Below are 19314 nucleotides of genomic sequence, written 5' to 3'. Positions count from 1 at the left end.
GTAGTTTTTATTGATGGTATCAATGCATGTGTGTAGGATCAGTAGCACTGATGCTAGTGCCAGTTACTTTATGTTTGAGCTGAAACGTGTGTCAAGCTATTATTGGGTTCTGATGTTCCAGATATTTATTCATGCCCTTCAATAACCCCTTTTCATCACTGTCACACCTGTGGTTGACACACTTCTTCCCCAAACAATTTTGCCTCTTCATAACCAACTTTTGCCACGTTCAACCAATTTTGCCACGCTTTAACAACATTTCACCACCTTTCTTCCTACTTTTGCTATCTTTTGCCTTTCTCAATCCATTTTGCATCTTTTAACTAATATTTGACAATTTTAACTCCTTTCTGTTTTTGCCCCTTTTTTCTTTTTCATCCCATTATGGCAGCTTTTATCCAATTTATGCTTTTGATAACCCTCATTTGCCAATTTTTAGCTGTTTTTTTTTTTTTTTTTATCATTTTCTAGCCCATTTGCCCATTATTTCTCTTCCTCAACCCTTTTTAAGCTAATTTTTCCACTTTATGACCACTTTACACAATTTCCCACCCATTTTTGCCTCTCTCTCAACCCATTTTTGTCACTTATAGCCTATTTTTACCAATTTCTAACTGTCTTTCACATTTTTCTGGCCCATTATTGCATAATTTGCTTTTCTTAACCTATTTTTGCAGTTTTTGCAGGGGTATATATTTTGAAAAGGTTAAATTCTACTACAGCATAAATGTATTTCAAAAATCTAATTATTACTCAGGCCTCACATAAAATCTGGTTTTCAAAGACGAACTATACACTGTACCTTGATTTCCTGTCCTCCATGGGCAGCCCGTTTGGCTGGGCCGCAGGGGCCCCCCCGTTTATCCCCCTTATAGGCGGTTTTGTACCAACTCGTCTAGCAAGAGCCTGCACCCCAGTCAGAAACCCATGGTTGACTTAAAGCCTTCACTAATTCCAGAATCGACACCATGCATCAGAGCTTTAATTAGCCTATAGTAAAGCATTTATCTATACAGTAATTTTAAGGATGATTGCTGATCAAATGTATCATTTTGACTTTCACTAGTAAACATTAATTAGCCTTTAGTTGACCATTTGTGTCGTCATGGAACCCAGCCAGCGGATAGTGGGCGGTCCCTCCCCGGCTTCCCTCTGATTGGTCCATCGTCCACTGCTTCTATTTCCTCATCGCTGAACCCATTGAGGGGTCGGCTAATGCTGAAGCTGCTATTAGTGCCTTATCAACGCTTCCCTTACCAGTAAGTATCAACAACTGACTTGTCCATTTTTGTTGTTTTAAACAAGACATTAGCCTGGTCTTTCCATCTGAGTAATTCCTCGCGGTCGACAGTTGAAGTGAGCGTGAGTGAAGGGCTCGTGTCACGCGAATTGAACTGTACAGGACAGGTAAATAACATCCTCTTGGACCCAGCAAGCGCTTATTTGTACCGTGAAAAACATCAGCGAACGTGCCGCTAGTCGAAGTGAGTCAGGCACCGTGAACATCAACGTCAGGTTTGTCTAGGTTTTATCGTCTTACTGTTTGTTGTTTAAAATCTCTCTCGCCATCCTACGCTCTCTGTAGTGTGCCTGCGGGGTGACGCAATACGTGTAAAGGATGTCTGTATCGGTCTCTTAGTGTATATGCTTCGTATAGGCAGATTTATATAACCCAGTCGTTGTCTCTTAGGACCGTCCGGACTGGAGCACATGCTCATTTGAGTGGAGCTTAATTGATGCAGAGACGTTTGTACATAGGTATTTAATTCAATGGATGTATTTGCTGCTTCGCTGGATAAAAGACATCCATTGCATACAAGGCTTACCTACACAATGAAATCATGCAGCTGCTGGGCAAAATCAAAGACCTCACGTTAAACCAACTACTACAGCACGAGACCCTGCTGATGACTATTAGATTTAACCTTACACGACTTCCTAATGTTGATTGGACACTTGGAGCTTTTTTTTTTAACCAGCATGCATGTACTTATGTACTTATGGTGTGTTTTCTTTAGGTCTGACATAAAGTTTATCATATTTGTTTTCCAGCACGATGGCATCCCTTTCTCAGACAAAGGAAATCTTCAGGAGAGCAGAGGCAGTCTGTTTTGATGTGGACAGCACAGTTATCAAAGAGGAGGGCATAGATGAACTGGCAAAATTTTGTGGTGTAGGGGATGCAGTCACAGAAATGTATGTATTGTATCAAACACTATACATATGACAAACATATACAGCCATGTTTTTTCAGTGGCAGCACACTTTTAGGCCTAATAACCCTTTGTGTGCTACTGTCACGCTGCAGGACTCGCAGAGCTATGGGTGGCTCGATGACATTCAAAACAGCCCTGACAGAGCGTCTCTCCATCATCCGCTGCTCCAGAGAACAAGTGAACAAACTTATTACCGATCACCCACCTCAGCTGACTCCAGGTATCAGGTGAGCAATATCCACCACTCATGGGTCCCTAGATCCCTCTCATTAGAAAAATTCAGAAACAGAAAACATGTTATGAAAACAACAGAAGTTAAGATAGTAATTAAAACACAGACTATGCTGTAAAAAGTTCGTTTTACAACTTGAATTGAAGTGGTCCACATATTTTTAACTAATTGTGTGAGTGGTACATTCATGCTAATATGTATATGCATGCATGTGGGTTGTATGTTAGTACACGAAGTTCAAATGTAAAAATTGGGGATGCACATTAGATGACTTTTGCAGATACCCAATATGCAGATGTACAGATTCATTTTACCTGATGCCGGCAACAATAAAAGTATGTAAATATAGTTCAGACCTAAAACTTCAGTCCTTTAAATACACTTAAAAGTTTAAGAATGAATAAGGAAGCAAACCCCAGTACTTAAACACACTTACATTTAAGGAATTTGGAAGAACAGAAAAGAAAAAGACTTTGGCTGAATTATGTCTGTTGTATTATGTATGTTTCAGCCAGAAATTTAATCCATTTTCACAAATGAAACTTTCGTGTGTATACTATACCTTTAAGACCTGATGTGACACTGATTTGCTTCAACCTTTAAAACCTGATGTGTCAGCACATTTTGATGATCTCATTGTTTATAAGACACATGACTGACAAGCAGCAACATGACTTCCAAAAAACAAAAACCCTCTGAAAGGCAGATTGGATAAAATGTTTTAGCAGCCTTAGCCTCCACACAGAGAAAATTATGGATAAAAAAAGTATAAAATTGAGCAGTGACACAGTGATGACTGATGACCTGAGCTATGATGGCAACACAGAGGCCTACTACAGCAGTATTTATACAACAAAAACAAAAAGGTGTGAACCCACATTAGGATACAAGAACTTTATTTATCCTCAAGGGTAATTCAATCGTCTGGGATTCTCATCTGTTTACTGTAGAATTATAAAGTCTAATAGCTGATGGTATGAAAGATTTTCTAAATCTTTCTGTTCTGCAGCGCAGGGATAGGAGCCGTCCACCACCGTTGTTTCTTTGCTCACTGTGGGAGATATGAAGTGGATGATCCGTGTTTCTCAGAATGGCCTCCACCTTGCTCAGTGCGCGTCTCTCCACCTCATCCTCCAATGAGCTCAATTTGATTCCTACCACAGAGCCAGCTTTTTTAACCAGTTTGTTCACATGCCTTGCATCCTTGTGTTTTACACTGCCTCCCCAGCAGACTGCAGCATAAAACAGAAATCTTGCCACTGCAGACTGATAAAACATCTGCAGCATCTTAGCGCAGATGTCTATTGATCGGAGTCTTCTGAGGCAAAAGAGGCAGCTCTGCCCCTTTTTGTAGATGAAGTCTACGTTTTTAGACCAGTCCAACTTATTATCCAGGTGTACACCTAAATATTTATACGATGTCACCACCTCGATGACCGCACCACAAGTGTTCACTGGCTGAAGAGGGGGTTTGGATCTGCGGAAATCTACGATCATTTCCTTTGTCTTTGAGGTGTTGAGTAGCAGGCAGTTTTTGTGACTCCAGTCACTGAAGGCACTTATCAGATCCCTGTCTTCGGCTTCATGTCCATTTCTGATACATGCCACGATAGCAATGTCATCTGAGTATATCTGGATGTGGCAGGACTCAGTGCTGTATTTGCAGTCTGATGTATACAGTGTGATCAGGAATGGAGCCAGGACTGTTCCTTGTGGAGCCCCTGTACTGCTCATTAATGTCCCAGAAACACAGTTCCCCAGCCTGACAAACTGTGGCCTTCCTGTCAGGTAATCTGTGATGCCGGCAACAATACAAGTATGTAAATATAGTTCAGACCTAAAACTTCAGTCCTTTAAATACACTTAAAAGTTTAAGAATGAATAAGGAAGCAAACCCCAGTACTTAAACACACTTACATTTAAGGAATTTGGAAGAACAGAAAAGAAAAAGACTTTGGCTGAATTATGTCTGTTGTATTATGTATGTTTCAGCCAGAAATTTAATCCATTTTCACAAATGAAACTTTCGTGTGTATACTATACCTTTAAGACCTGATGTGACACTGATTTGCTTCAACCTTTAAAACCTGATGTGTCAGCACATTTTGATGATCTCATTGTTTATAAGACACATGACTGACAAGCAGCAACATGACTTCCAAAAAACAAAAACCCTCTGAAAGGCAGATTGGATAAAATGTTTTAGCAGCCTTAGCCTCCACACAGAGAAAATTATGGATAAAAAAAGTATAAAATTGAGCAGTGACACAGTGATGACTGATGACCTGAGCTATGATGGCAACACAGAGGCCTACTACAGCAGTATTTATACAACAAAAACAAAAAAGGTGTGAACCCACATTAGGATACAAGAACTTTATTTATCCCCAAAGGGAAATTCCATTGTCTGGGATTCTCATCTGTTTACTGTAGAATTATAAAGTCTAATAGCTGATGGTATGAAAGATTTTCTAAATCTTTCTGTTCTGCAGCGCAGGGATAGGAGCCGTCCACCACCGTTGTTTCTTTGCTCACTGTGGGAGATATGAAGTGGATGATCCATGTTTCTCAGAATGGCCTCCACCTTGCTCAGTGCGCGTCTCTCCACCTCATCCTCCAATGAGCTCAATTTGATTCCTACCACAGAGCCAGCTTTTTTAACCAGTTTGTTCACATGCCTTGCATCCTTGTGTTTTACACTGCCTCCCCAGCAGACTGCAGCATAAAACAGAAATCTTGCCACTGCAGACTGATAAAACATCTGCAGCATCTTACCGCAGATGTCTATTGATCGGAGTCTTCTGAGGCAAAAGAGGCGGCTCTGCCCCTTTTTGTAGATGAAGTCTACGTTTTTAGACCAGTCCAACTTATTATCCAGGTGTACACCTAAATATTTATACGATGTCACCACCTCGATGACCGCACCACAAGTGTTCACTGGCTGAAGAGGGGGTTTGGACCTGCGGAAATCTACGATCATTTCCTTTGTCTTTGAGGTGTTGAGTAGCAGGCAGTTTTTGTGACTCCAGTCACTGAAGGCACTTATCAGATCCCTGTCTTCGGCTTCATGTCCATTTCTGATACATGCCACGATAGCAATGTCATCTGAGTATATCTGGATGTGGCAGGACTCAGTGCTGTATTTGCAGTCTGATGTATACAGTGTGATCAGGAATGGAGCCAGGACTGTTCCTTGTGGAGCCCCTGTACTGCTCATTAATGTCCCAGAAACACAGTTCCCCAGCCTGACAAACTGTGGCCTTCCTGTCAGGTAATCTGTGATGCCGGCAACAATACAAGTATGTAAATATAGTTCAGACCTAAAACTTCAGTCCTTTAAATACACTTAAAAGTTTAAGAATGAATAAGGAAGCAAACCCCAGTACTTAAACACACTTACATTTAAGGAATTTGGAAGAACAGAAAAGAAAAAGACTTTGGCTGAATTATGTCTGTTGTATTATGTATGTTTCAGCCAGAAATTTAATCCATTTTCACAAATGAAACTTTCGTGTGTATACTATACCTTTAAGACCTGATGTGACACTGATTTGCTTCAACCTTTAAAACCTGATGTGTCAGCACATTTTGATGATCTCATTGTTTATAAGACACATGACTGACAAGCAGCAACATGACTTCCAAAAAACAAAAACCCTCTGAAAGGCAGATTGGATAAAATGTTTTAGCAGCCTTAGCCTCCACACAGAGAAAATTATGGATAAAAAAAGTATAAAATTGAGCAGTGACACAGTGATGACTGATGACCTGAGCTATGATGGCAACACAGAGGCCTACTACAGCAGTATTTATACAACAAAAACAAAAAAGGTGTGAACCCACATTAGGATACAAGAACTTTATTTATCCCCGAAGGGAAATTCCATTGTCTGGGATTCTCATCTGTTTACTGTAGAATTATAAAGTCTAATAGCTGATGGTATGAAAGATTTTCTAAATCTTTCTGTTCTGCAGCGCAGGGATAGGAGCCGTCCACCACCGTTGTTTCTTTGCTCACTGTGGGAGATATGAAGTGGATGATCCATGTTTCTCAGAATGGCCTCCACCTTGCTCAGTGCGCGTCTCTCCACCTCATCCTCCAATGAGCTCAATTTGATTCCTACCACAGAGCCAGCTTTTTTAACCAGTTTGTTCACATGCCTTGCATCCTTGTGTTTTACACTGCCTCCCCAGCAGACTGCAGCATAAAACAGAAATCTTGCCACTGCAGACTGATAAAACATCTGCAGCATCTTACCGCAGATGTCTATTGATCGGAGTCTTCTGAGGCAAAAGAGGCGGCTCTGCCCCTTTTTGTAGATGAAGTCTACGTTTTTAGACCAGTCCAACTTATTATCCAGGTGTACACCTAAATATTTATACGATGTCACCACCTCGATGACCGCACCACAAGTGTTCACTGGCTGAAGAGGGGGTTTGGATCTGCGGAAATCTACGATCATTTCCTTTGTCTTTGAGGTGTTGAGTAGCAGGCAGTTTTTGTGACTCCAGTCACTGAAGGCACTTATCAGATCCCTGTCTTCGGCTTCATGTCCATTTCTGATACATGCCACGATAGCAATGTCATCTGAGTATATCTGGATGTGGCAGGACTCAGTGCTGTATTTGCAGTCTGATGTATACAGTGTGATCAGGAATGGAGCCAGGACTGTTCCTTGTGGAGCCCCTGTACTGCTCATTAATGTCCCAGAAACACAGTTCCCCAGCCTGACAAACTGTGGCCTTCCTGTCAGGTAATCTGTGATCCAAGAAACATAGGAAGGATCCACTCCCATCTCCGTGAGCTTGTCTCTCTGTATGGTGGGTTGGATGGAGTTGAATGCGTTTGAAAAATCAAAGAACATGATTCTCACATAAACTCCAGGTTCCGCCAGATGAGACAGGGCACGGTGGAGCATGAAGAGGATGGCATCATCCACTCCAATGTGTTCTTTGTATGCAAACTGCAGGGAATCGAGTTTGTCTTTGACCTCAAGCCTCAGTAGGTGTAGAATCAGCTGCTCCAGAGTTTTCATGTTGTGTGAGGTAAGGGCAATAGGTCTGTAGTCATTTAGTTCATTTGATTTTTGGTACTGGTACAATACAGGATGTTTTCCATAGAGCAGGCACCCGCCCCAGCTGAAGACTCAGGTTGAAGATCCTGTGGAGAGGTTGATACAGTTGTATCTTGGAGTGTCTTTTAACAGCCTTGGACACACACCAACTGGGCCAGCTCCCTTCCTAGAGCAAAGTCTCTCAAGCTCCAACCTCACCCCTGTCTCTGTGACAGAGAAGGGTACAGATGCTAGAAGGGAAGTGGCTGCAGCTGTGGAGACGTGTAGGAGACGGAGAAGGAGAAGGAGGAGCTATAGTGGGGATTTCCATATGTTGAGGAGTAGAAGGAGGAGCAGCAGTGGAAGTATGTGTGTCCACAGTGTAAAATCTGTTGAAGAACAGGTTGAGTTCATCAGCTCTTTCCACATCACCCACTATTGGCTCCCTTTTCTTTTTATTGTTATGTCCAGAGATGGTACTGATTCCTCTCCACACATCACGGATGTTGCCGTGTTGAAAATTCCTCTTTGTCTTCTTTTTGTATTCCAGCTTTGCCATCTTCAGTCTCCTCTTCAACTCATGTTGCACTTCTTTGAGACGTTCTTTGTCACCGTCTCTAAAAGCTTTCTTTTTCTGGTTGAGGATTGCCTTTATGTCGCTTGTGATCCGGGGTTTGTTATGGGGGAAACAGCGAACAGTCTTTGCAGGTATGACTGTGTCTCTACAGAAGTTGATGTACTCAGTAAAACATTCAACCTGTCTGTCAGTGTTCATACTGTCCTCATCTGTTTCCAGCAGCACATTCCAGTCTGTTGATTCAAAGCAGTCCCTTAGAGCTTCACTAGCTTGAGGAGTCCATCTTCTGATTTTGACTTTAGTTGCAGGCTGCCTCAGCACACAAGGTTTGTAACAGGTTTGCAGATAAACCAAGTTATGATCTGACCCGCCCAGTGGTGGTAAGGCAGTAGCTCTGTAAGCTTCTTTGACATTGGCATACAGCAGGTCTAGGGTTTTGTTTTCTCTGGTAGGGCAGTTAACAAACTGTGTAAATCCAGTCAGGTGAGAGGAGAGGCTGACATGGTTGAAATCTCATGATATTATTACAAGTTCCGCAGGATGTGAGGGCAGGTCTGTAAAGATTTTAGTAATGATCATTTTGTTCTTTGGGGGTTGTTTTCAAAGAATATTATATTTTGGAGGGTGTTTTGTGGGTAATTTTAGGTTTAAATGGGTCAAAGCCTACATAGGCTTATATTTACAACTGATATAATGGTTGTAAATGTTGGCAGAAAGTTTCAGATCTGCTGGTAGCAGAAGCTAACTTTTAAAACTACTATCTGCCAATAAGGATACTATGCAAATGATGTTGTGCATTACTTGTCAGAATGTACATTTTGGGGGACAGAATAGCGCAGTTGGAGGAGCAGCTTTAAGAGTCTGTAGTCCTCGTTGCACTGGTTGCAGGATTGATTCCCTGTCCTGTGGCTTTTTGGTGCATCATTTACCAATCTATCCACATTTCCTCTCTCTCTTCAGCAGTCTGATCAAATAAAGGCAAAAATCCACCCCAAAAAATCTTAAAACATAAAACTGCATCCACTTGCTTTGACTGTTTAATACATGGGTGTTTTTATCTTGATCTAGGGAGCTTGTGGATCGTCTACATCAGCGCAACATAAAGGTTTTCCTCATTTCAGGCGGCTTCCGCTGCATCGTTGAACATGTGGCCACCCAGCTTAACATTCCTCTACATCATGTCTACGCCAACTGCCTCAAGTTCTACTTTAATGGTGAGGACTGTCCATCACAACCTTTTGCACTTTTTGTGTAATCCTGTTCTGTTTTATATTTTCTTTTAGAATTGTATCCTTTTCCATTCAATTTCATTGATGGTTGGAGTACTGCTGTTTATAGCCTTCACTTAATGTATTCTATTTCTATACTTTTGTTTTTTCAACTTAACACCAAATAAATTTAAGTGGTTGAAAATCTTCTCATTACAGATTTGGTAGTAGGTACTGAGGCTAGACTACTTGAGAACCACTGGTTTAGAGCATTGTTTTACTATTTAAAGCAGCAGCTGCAGCTTCCTTTTTTCCCTTACACCAAAACTTCACTTTAAACACTGTGTTGGGCCGATTTCAACCATGTGACATCAAAGATTTAGGCTTGAAGCAACCAAAAAAGGCTGAATTTAAAATATGATTACTTGCTCTCTCCAGTTTGGCAAAGGTCCTTGATAAAAAAGCTTGTGCAAACAACCTAAATAATTGACGGACCTTGTCAGAAACGGACGAACCCAGTGTTTTCTTTTTCTCTTTTGAAGGAGTGAAAGAACCATAAAATCATCCTCATTGCTTTTATTCCTTTAATACCAAAATACTTTTTTCTCGTAATGTAAATGTTTACAACAAATAGGAAAATGATTGCAGCAGACTCATTGTGCAAGGTTTGTGTGCAGGGCATGTTTTGAATTACGGATATAAAAAACACAATCCAACAACTCCAAAACCCTTTAATTGTGATTTCGCTCTATTGTTCAAAGAGAAGAGCATGGTTAAAGTCTCTGAATACAGTTTTCTCTTTCAATGTCTTGTGTTTGTGTTTTTCTTCTAGGAGAGTTTGCTGGTTTTGACGAGACTCAGCCCACAGCTGAGAGTGGTGGAAAGGGGAAAGTCATCAGCATGCTGAAGGAACAGTATGGCTTTAAGACCGTGGTGATGATTGGAGATGGAGCCACTGATCTAGAGGCCTGTCCTCCTGCAGTAAGTGTTAACACAATGTGTTTCTTAATTTTTTACATGGTATAATTTCCAAATTAACAGAATTTATACTTTGGTGTAATTTCATTGTTTTGATCATAAAATCTGCAAGTGATACCCCGAGTACTGTCTAAATTTATTCTTCCTCTTCTTGGCACATCTTATGTAATAGATGTGCCAAGAAGTTTTATTACCTTTTGATAATGTCAGGCATGAACATAAGAAATTTTATTTTTTCAAGCCCATGGAATCGAACAAGGACTGAAGCATACTCATGATAGAAATTTCACTTACAACTAATATTTTGACAATCTAAGTGCAAACTACAGTGAGTTATGGATTGCTGAATACTCTCCCGTGTGGTTAAGGTGCGGTCTTTCTTGTCCTCAGAGTGCTTTCATTGGATTTGGAGGAAACGTGATCAGGCCTCAGGTTAAGGAGAGATCTTCGTGGTACGTCACAAGTTTTGGGGAGCTGATAGAAGAGCTGGAAAAGATTTAAATACTCTGAAATAGCATGATCACTAATTTTAACCTTTTTTATTATTGCACCCAAGGGTGTGCCTCTTATGGTTTTATCCAGTGCACGTTTTCCTTTCAACTCTGAATAGATTTTTATAAAAAAGAACATGTTTACACTAGTAAGACAAATTGTACATTCACAGGGATGTTACTTGTTGCTTTGTATATTAGAAGCTACTAAAGAAATAACCAAACACTGTCTATGTGGAGGTTAAGAACATTATTTTAGATGTTTTTTGCACTTTTTCCATCAAAGGCTTTAGGCAAGCTAATACATTTCCTTCATGTTATGGCAAGTGCAATGAGCGTTAGAGATGTTTTAATTCTGTAAGGGTACTCAAAGCTGTAACCAGATGTGTCAGTGAGTGTGTAAAGAACATCAGCATTAAACAAATAACTATGTTGTCAGCAAACGTTGTTTGAGTTGCTTTAATCTCTTGTAACCTTCTTGTCATTTTCAACACTTTCCTCCATGAACTGAGGAACAGAAAGACAAGATATACATGCTTTCTTTGACAGTAACTCTGAATATTCGATATACAACAGCACAAGTGTGTGCCAGATTCACTCAGCCACTCGTAGATATTTTTTCCAGAGTTTTTACATGATAGTTCTATTCCTTTATAACATGTTGGATAAAAACCATCTTTAAAATCAGGCATGTTGTTTCACAAGAAAAAAGTAGAGGCCATAGATACAACACAGCACCATGAAACAGAAACATTAACATGACAAGAAACCAAGGAACAACGAGAGAAAAACAGAAATGAAAGGTGAAATTGGCAAAAACATTTGATTTAAATCAAATATAAAATTATAAGGTATTCATTTCACACTTGATCTTTTTTGTCAATATACAGATTTTTTTCTCTCACTCCACTCAGAATTAACATGGCAAGCATCTAGGCTGCCACAACCCAGCACACTTCAAACTAATGTTTCTAAATGTACATTAAATAAATAAATAGCTCTTGCACGGTGCAGTGATCCTCAGCAGTTCTGTCCTTAAATCCCACAGCTGCTTGTCTTTTCAAGTAACTTTGGTCGGTTTTGAAATCAGATGAGCTCTTTGTGGCCAGGCTTTAATATGGCATGAGACGTAAGACGTAACGACCATCAGGAGGTTTAAATCAACCGAATTAACTCATCCTGCTCCAGAACAAGGACAGTAAGAGGAGTGTGTCTTAAGTGGCTTGGAGTATTTTAATTTTTTTTTTACATAAATTTATATATGGCAGGCAGCACCCCCCCACTCTCTGTCCTAGTGGCATCCTGAAGTAGTAAAACAAAGACAAGAACAGAGAGGGGATTGGCAGCACCGACAGGAGGTTGAAACCACGATAGTGATGCTCTGGATGTATGTAACATTCAAAAGGATGCCACTTGTTGATTTACTGTAGTGGGGAAGCCTTGGTCGGGATCATAATCCTGGAATCCATGTGCTGAATGAGGGGAACTGCAGAGGAAACAAGAACAGTTCAGAGCCACGTCAGTCAGAGTTTAATGCTCTGCTAATAAAGGTAGAGCTCTAAAATAACATACAAAATGTAAAGAAAAATGGAGACAAACCTACGTAGTTTAGAAATGCCAACAATTGCACCCATTTTGGTAGGATGTGAACAAAATTAAATTAACACAGGATATGAAATACCAAAGGAATAAAATAACCTTAGAATTATAAATGATTATGTAACTGTTAATAATAAATATTTAAGATTTTATTGATTACAAGTTAGAAGGCAACAAGAATAAACTGGTACGAGTCTGAGCGACCTAATGAACATCAATAATTAGAAATTATACAAGGTTTATACGATGGAGCAAATGGAAGAAATAGATGATATATAACAGTGAAGTACTGATGAGGTAATAAAAACATGAAGATATTGGATCTCTATACTCCTTTCTCTGACCTGTAACCATGACTGTTTTATTCCTGTTATGTTCATTGCCTACTTCCTTTTTTTCTTTACCCCTTTACCTTATGTAAAAACAAAGTAACTCAGAAGTTCTACTTGTACAGTATACATATGTGTATAAATAAAATGTTTAACTCCAAAAGTGACGTAAAGCCAAGTATTTTGCTACTCAAGACAAATAAAATCAAATGAAAATAAAGTCTTTGAAAAGCTGATATTCCAGCACTGAGACCTTTTATCGGCAAAGGTTAGTCTTATTTTCTCACCTGTGTAATAAACCACCTCGTCCCATCCTTCTTGCTGCCAGGCCCCATTTCTCGTGTCTTCTCTGGACTGAAGGTCTTTGTAAGCTGCAGACAACAAATCAAGCACACAACGCTGCTTTTACTACAGGGAATCACTGCAACAAAAGCTGATGGTTTTTGTCAAAGTGCTGGAATTCAGTTTTTACACATTACATAGAAATTATTTCTTTTTTAATCAACAGACTGATTAAGTTATAATAAAGAGCACTGCATACAATTAGATTGATAGTTCCTAGATAGCAGCTGTTAACAAAAGGTGAGGTTGCCTAAAATGCTTGTTGTGGGGAATTTTTTAAGCAAATCCTGCACATAACAATCAAAGCAGATATGTATTAATGCAAACAATGACTTGTATTCTTGTTCATGTCTTTGTGATGAATTTAAGTCCGATTTTCAGGCTGTTTTTGGCTTTATTTCAGTGTATTTATGCCACTTTGATGTTTGGCCTTCACAATGACCACTGCGGAGCTGTAAACGGGGGTCGGAACAGACCGGAACACATATCACACAGTCAAACTATCAGTGGACGGCAGCACTGTATTAGGGCATCCATTTTGGCGACCGCTGTGGAGGTACCCCTTGTATCCTTGATAGTTTTGTCCTGTGCATGTGTGATTACTAATTATTACAAGCCCCTCAGCCTACCTTATTACAACAGTTGAGTAAATCTCTGGTAGAGAAACACTGCTGTGGAAAATATAAAAATTCATCCAACACCTTCACTTCCACAGCAGTTTAGGACATTAAAATAATGATATGGTACAGTTTCAGTGCTGGTGGTCTTATTTGCTTAATGGGACATAAGGAAGTATTGGTATCTAGAAGTTTTACGTAGCTACAAGTGTCCACAGGTAGTTACTAATACATAAAGCTGTGATGCTGGGCAGGCAGGTAGTTTGTAAGACCTTTTTGCAAAGTTCAAGTCACACTCAGCTCATATTTCTGTTCATAAATATGAGCAAGTGTAACTCTGATTCAGATTAACTACAGGAAAAAATGTTTTCTGAAATGTACCAGAACAAGAAAACGACTAAGAGTGCCACTAACAGTTTGAAACAGTTTGAAAGGCTGAAGAAATCAACATCTTCTCATTGATTTTCTCTTCACAACAACAGGTTTTAAAAGCAGCAGCGCAGTTATCTATGCAGTGACACTGTCAGCATATTATTTGGCAGGCGTATGAGCGTACCCCAGAGGTGGTGAACCATATAGAGGTTGCCGATCTGCGAGAAAAAGCCTCCCACGGCTTCTCTGTTGTGCTGCCGGTATCCAATGGCCCGAGCCCTGTGGACAAAGAAAAACATGATTCCCATGCAGGCCAAAGAACACCAAAGATTTATCTGGCATAAAAAGACAAGGGCTGCACACGCACAATACTTGATCAGGCTTCAAAGGACTTTAACACAATCTTTTCATTTCATATGTTAATCTGGGCTGTTTTTAATTTAAACAATTGTTCTGTTTTGGTCATCTGTCTGAAGCTTTGATTCTCTGCTGCAGCAACACGTCCAACTGTAAGATGTTGCACCATTACTGAATTGTATAGATGTTTACGAATCCTACCACTGGCCAAGTTTATGTAAAATGATTGGACTTGTGTGGGTGTAATGCTTTAAATCTATCACATTTTCTCCAAAAGAAAACATAAAGCTATTCAGGGAGTAATCACTGTCAGGAAACAAAACTAGGAAGTTTCACCTCTTCAATGTTTTTGTAACTTGAAGAGGACATTCTAACCTTAAGCCTCAAATTCTACAATTATACTGAAATTGCCTTAAATTGCTTTGCTGGCATTATCTGGATGACTTCAGGAGTTTGTTCAAATAAAAGCTGTTTAAAGTAAACCTTAATGAAAAATATAAGGAAGAAGTGTAGTTTAAGTAAAATTACTTTGACCTAGAGTAGAGTTTTCATCAATTATCTATTTTCTTTGAAGGTTTTAAAGCGCATGCTTCCAAGGGGAATGAGGAATGGAGATCCTCAAATCAGAGTGTTTTAAGTTGTGTTTACATGTCATGCAAATGGCAGTTGTTGAAATCTGTAGAAAGAGGAGCTGACAGTCCAACAACATTTTAGAAACACTCACACAGCTAACATTACTGCAAAAGATTTAAAACAAACTGGGGGAAAGAATGAGTGGATTTAACAAACAAATACAGCTAGAAATTGGTAAGATGAGTACAAACAAAGGAATCTACTGGAGTGCAATCAAAGGGAAAAAAGGAAAAAGATGGATGTAGACAGCTGATCTCTTTCCTTTAAATCAATCACAATCAGCTGCGCTGCATAAACACATAACCTCTGACCTGTTGACTCTGTCAGCTCAAGTAGTGGATCTTTTCAGGATCATTTCACTGAACTATTGTGTAGTGTGCACAGCATTTCACTAGATTCTGAGTCTTGGCTTGAGAGCATGACAGTGCAGCCTTGAAACAGAGCCTCTCAGAGGAATAGCTCTTATAATGAAGTCATGATGAGAAAGGTTTCATGTAGTTCAAGGATTCTGTAAGTACCGTTAAGTGAATCAAATGATTACATGCTGCCTTACCAGTAATTACCCCACTCGATCATGGTCCCTGGCTGCAAGAGAGCAAAGAGAAACACTTGTGTTACAATAGAGCACCTAGAACTTTCTTAACTACAGATTGATATCACACTGTCATCACCCCTAACCATATGAACATGAGCTTATATAGAGATGAAGCATGGGAGTTCAATTACTACGATGCCTTCTTCTATCATTCTCTGGTGCCTAAATAACAAACGCCATGTACTAGTACTTTTGGAATATTTAGGTGGTGTAAATACAATTATTCTAACTAGAATGAAAAAGAAGGATCTATGTAGATACATGGATCACTCTTTTGAGAGAAGTGCTTAAACCCATGAGAGATGCCAGAGCTAAACTTATTGAAATATCAATAAACTCTATTGGACAGCTGTAAAATTGCAAAGGGGCTGGGATAAGTTACTTTAACCTTTGTTGACGATGTAAACTAGATCCAGGTGATACCACTCATGTGTTTCTAACAAGTCCCAGGCTAACCACTGACTGGCAGAGAAATACAGAAAAGACTACCTAGGACAAGAAGTTATCCTTACATCTGCCTCTTAAATAGCCTGAGAGGTAATGAGAGAATATGTAGAGTATAAGCTCAGTGGCTTAAGGTAGCCTTCACTATAGTCAAAAGGGTCACATTGAGACATTGGATGGGGCAAAATAATCCCATCCTATTCTGAATGGTTCATGGCTTTATCAGAAACAGCCTCCTATGAGCCGTTAATCTACAAAATAAATGGATATCTGGATGCTTTATGGAACTACGGAACCCTTCAAGTTTTATTTTGGGGCATTTTTGCCTTTATTGGAGAGACAGCAGAGATCAGGGTTTTACTTGGAGCAAGTGAGGGACGCTTGTAAAAGTGTGAATACTGTTGTTCTTGTTACTGAGGACACAATAAAAATCTAAAGTGAAAAAAATAAGGAACCACTGGACTGGCTTGGAAGAGCTAAACAGATGTTCAACATAATAAATATTTACATCGTTGGTAACAGTGCTGATGAAGTTTGACAAAGCAAAGGTAAAATCAATGCTGGCATTAGGTTTAATAGCCTTCACCTCTATAGCCTTAACACTGCCTCCTCTTTACAACTCTTGTCCTGTGTAACTCACCCTGAGCTGGTAGGACCTGAGCTCGTAAATGTTGGGACCCTCTCGAGGTACAGGCTCGTTCCAGAAGCTGAATTCCAGCAGGAGCTGGTTTCTGCGAGACATCAGCATCTTACCACGCGCCTTCCTGTATGCTGTGAAGTCCTGCCAACAGACAGACACAAATCAATATGCTTTGCATTGACGTATGGCTGTTCTCTGTTATTAGCACACTGCTACAGCATTAAACTGTTGTTAAACAAACAAGATGCATCTGAAATGGTCTCTACCTGGTTCTGTTTGAGCTTGTTCATCACCTCTGTTAGGGCTGGGTATCCACCTCTGTAACGCCACAGATGAACTGGAAAAAAAGATATAACCGGTCAGAAAACATTATAAATGTCAAGTCATTTAAATCAAAATCCTAAAATTATATATTTTTAAGACTCAAACTTTTTTAAAATCAATTTTTTAGGAGGTCTGGATAAACTTGTGGCATTTTTGTTAAATTTATTAAGTTTCTCAAAAGCTTTAAAAAGTTATCAATCCTTGTCCATTTAATCGTTGACCTTTAGCAGATAGGCAATGTGAAAATCAAAAGAACTGATTCTTTGTTTGCACAGATTATTAAGGCTCTACAGATGAGCCAGGTATGTATAGTACGTATGTATAGTACAGCAAATAATTTAGAAATGTAACCAACTGTAGTCGTGAATAAAGGAGAAAAACACACTGAGCGTTAGAAACAGAAATCATCACATAAAGAGGCACAAAAGCACTCTTCATTTACGGTATCCGTAAATCTTTAAGTCTAGTCTGCAAAAATGTATTGTTTTATAAGGGCAAAAGTGTAGTATAAACCTGCCTGACGATTCCCAAACATTGCAGACCACAGTTCAATTTGTGTGTCGATATTAGTAATCCTACCAGCCTGGTCTTGTTCTCCATACCAGGTATTCCAGGTGCCCACCAGCTCACAGGGGTAGTACTTATCAGCATGGATAGAGGGTAAAACTTCCTCACTGTGAATGAATGAGGAAAAACAGCAAATTAAAACTACTGTTCAATTACAAAATGACCACATGTATTACAATATAGTGTCCTAATGGTAAAATTTACACCAAAATTACAATCATATGTTCGCAGATCATGTGTCTTCTCTGCAATGTTGCAAGTCCCAAATTAGTCCCTCCCAAAGAGAAGTCATCTTAGGCATGAGGTCCCTCTGTGAAGGACTGAAGCCATGCCAGCTCATCAATCACCTCACAGGAATAGACTACACTGAATTATTTTTACTCAGCACTGCACAACAGAATAGTAATGTCCTCACACAGACACTGCTGACATACATTATATTAAGTACAAGTTAATAGCAGTTTACACTAATTTTAAATAACACTTACTTGAGTTTGTTGTAAGCATCCAGGCACTCTGGTTTGACATTGTGGACTGAAATGAGAGGCAAATAGAAAATCAGTCTTATAGTTTCTTTAGTTTCAATGGTTTGTCTCAAAGTATAACTATTTAAAGGTCAACTTACACTGAATTTTGTACAGATTACTTTCTTCATTTTTGGTCAGTAGGTTGGAGTGTGCATCTTTCCTGGGATCGACTTTCCTCACAAACAGTGACTTAAACCAGCTGTCCTGTCTGTTTTTACTACTTGATGTTGCAAAACCCCTGCAAACAAAGATTAGAGTAACAGCTGAATATAAGACACATTTTTGTTCTTTACAACCAATATGAATCTAAGTCTGTACTGTCTCCTGTTTTCTTATTTTTTGCATAATAAAAAAGCATACTTCTTTTAAATGAGCAGAAGTTTATATCAACAGAAGATCTAATTGCAGTTAAGGATTGCAGCTTGTTTCCTGTAAGAGTTCAAAGTATCTGAGTCAAAATAAAAACTGGGCTTGACATGGCAGCACCTTCAATACCTACAATGCACATATAAAGATTATTAAGATTATGGCATACAACATAGCAGCAGTTATCTAATAGTGCATCTATCACATTTACAGTCATAAACAGATGCACTGACTTCTCAGTGAAATATCATATTGACCTTGAGCATTTGAGATGCTGAATTACTAAAGATAAGAGAAACTTGTATCCTTCCCACTTCACCTGCAAATACACACACCTTTAACCTTAAATATTCCGTCATAAACAGTGTTAATGTTTAGAAAGCTTTAATGTGAGCTCAAACTGAAGGCCACTGAGGACTGGCTAGCAGTGAGCGGGCTAGCTCGCCTGTGCTCATCGTCGCCACTTCAGAAACAAACCGAAACAAATTAAACGGCAGCAAACTACGAAGACTAAAGACATGAGAACAGAGCGTAGACACTGATGTCTGTCCCACCTGCTCCATAAGACGAGCTGTCCAGCTGACTGGGCCCTGCTTTTAGCCCGACCCAGTCCGCCGCTGACTCTGTGAAGGACTCCAGTCGCCATCTTCAATGATGCTAATGCAAACGGGTGCTGTTACCACATCTGACCAGCAGGTGGCAGCACTCACAAATAACTGACAACAAACAGAGCACAGACGCCTACAGAGGACCGAAGAAGGAGAGAAGACAGGAAAGGGGGATGCTTGTTTATCAGACAGGGCATCTTTTTCAGAAGAGCTTATTCAAATATATATACACACTGCT

The 19314-nt window shown here is 39.6% G+C and overlaps 2 protein-coding genes across 3 annotated transcripts; one reads left to right on the top strand and one right to left on the bottom strand.

Annotated features, from left to right (window-relative positions):
• The first annotated feature begins 1177 nt into the window (after positions 1–1177).
• On the top strand, positions 1178–11199 carry psph (phosphoserine phosphatase). 2 transcript variants are annotated; one of them, XM_041804799.1, is made up of 6 exons: positions 1178–1259; positions 2053–2196; positions 2309–2443; positions 9148–9293; positions 10120–10268; positions 10656–11199. In XM_041804799.1, the coding sequence occupies exons 1-6, from the start codon at positions 1216–1218 to the stop codon at positions 10764–10766; spliced, it is 729 nt and encodes a 242-aa protein (XP_041660733.1). In that variant the 5' UTR covers positions 1178–1215; the 3' UTR covers positions 10767–11199. The 2 variants fall into 2 exon arrangements, with proteins under 2 accessions (XP_041660733.1, XP_041660742.1); XM_041804808.1 differs by lacking the exon at positions 1178–1259 and adding an exon at positions 1367–1515.
• Position 11200: 1 nt separating this feature from the next.
• Positions 11201–19157, bottom strand: LOC121521064 (protein NipSnap homolog 2-like). The gene is made up of 10 exons (XM_041804788.1): positions 19023–19157; positions 18201–18340; positions 18064–18109; positions 17588–17682; positions 16951–17021; positions 16685–16825; positions 15559–15590; positions 14200–14294; positions 12972–13055; positions 11201–12242 (listed from the first exon to the last, which is right to left on the bottom strand). The coding sequence occupies exons 1-10, from the start codon at positions 19112–19114 to the stop codon at positions 12178–12180; spliced, it is 861 nt and encodes a 286-aa protein (XP_041660722.1). The 5' UTR covers positions 19115–19157; the 3' UTR covers positions 11201–12177.
• Between the last annotated feature and the right edge of the window lie 157 nt (positions 19158–19314).

Source organism: Cheilinus undulatus, linkage group 2 (assembly GCF_018320785.1).
Source record: "Cheilinus undulatus linkage group 2, ASM1832078v1, whole genome shotgun sequence".
In the NCBI taxonomy this organism is placed as follows: Eukaryota; Metazoa; Chordata; class Actinopteri; order Labriformes; family Labridae; genus Cheilinus; species Cheilinus undulatus.
The sequence above is the reverse complement of the archived record's forward strand: the minus strand, read 5'-3'. Positions and strand labels throughout refer to the sequence as shown.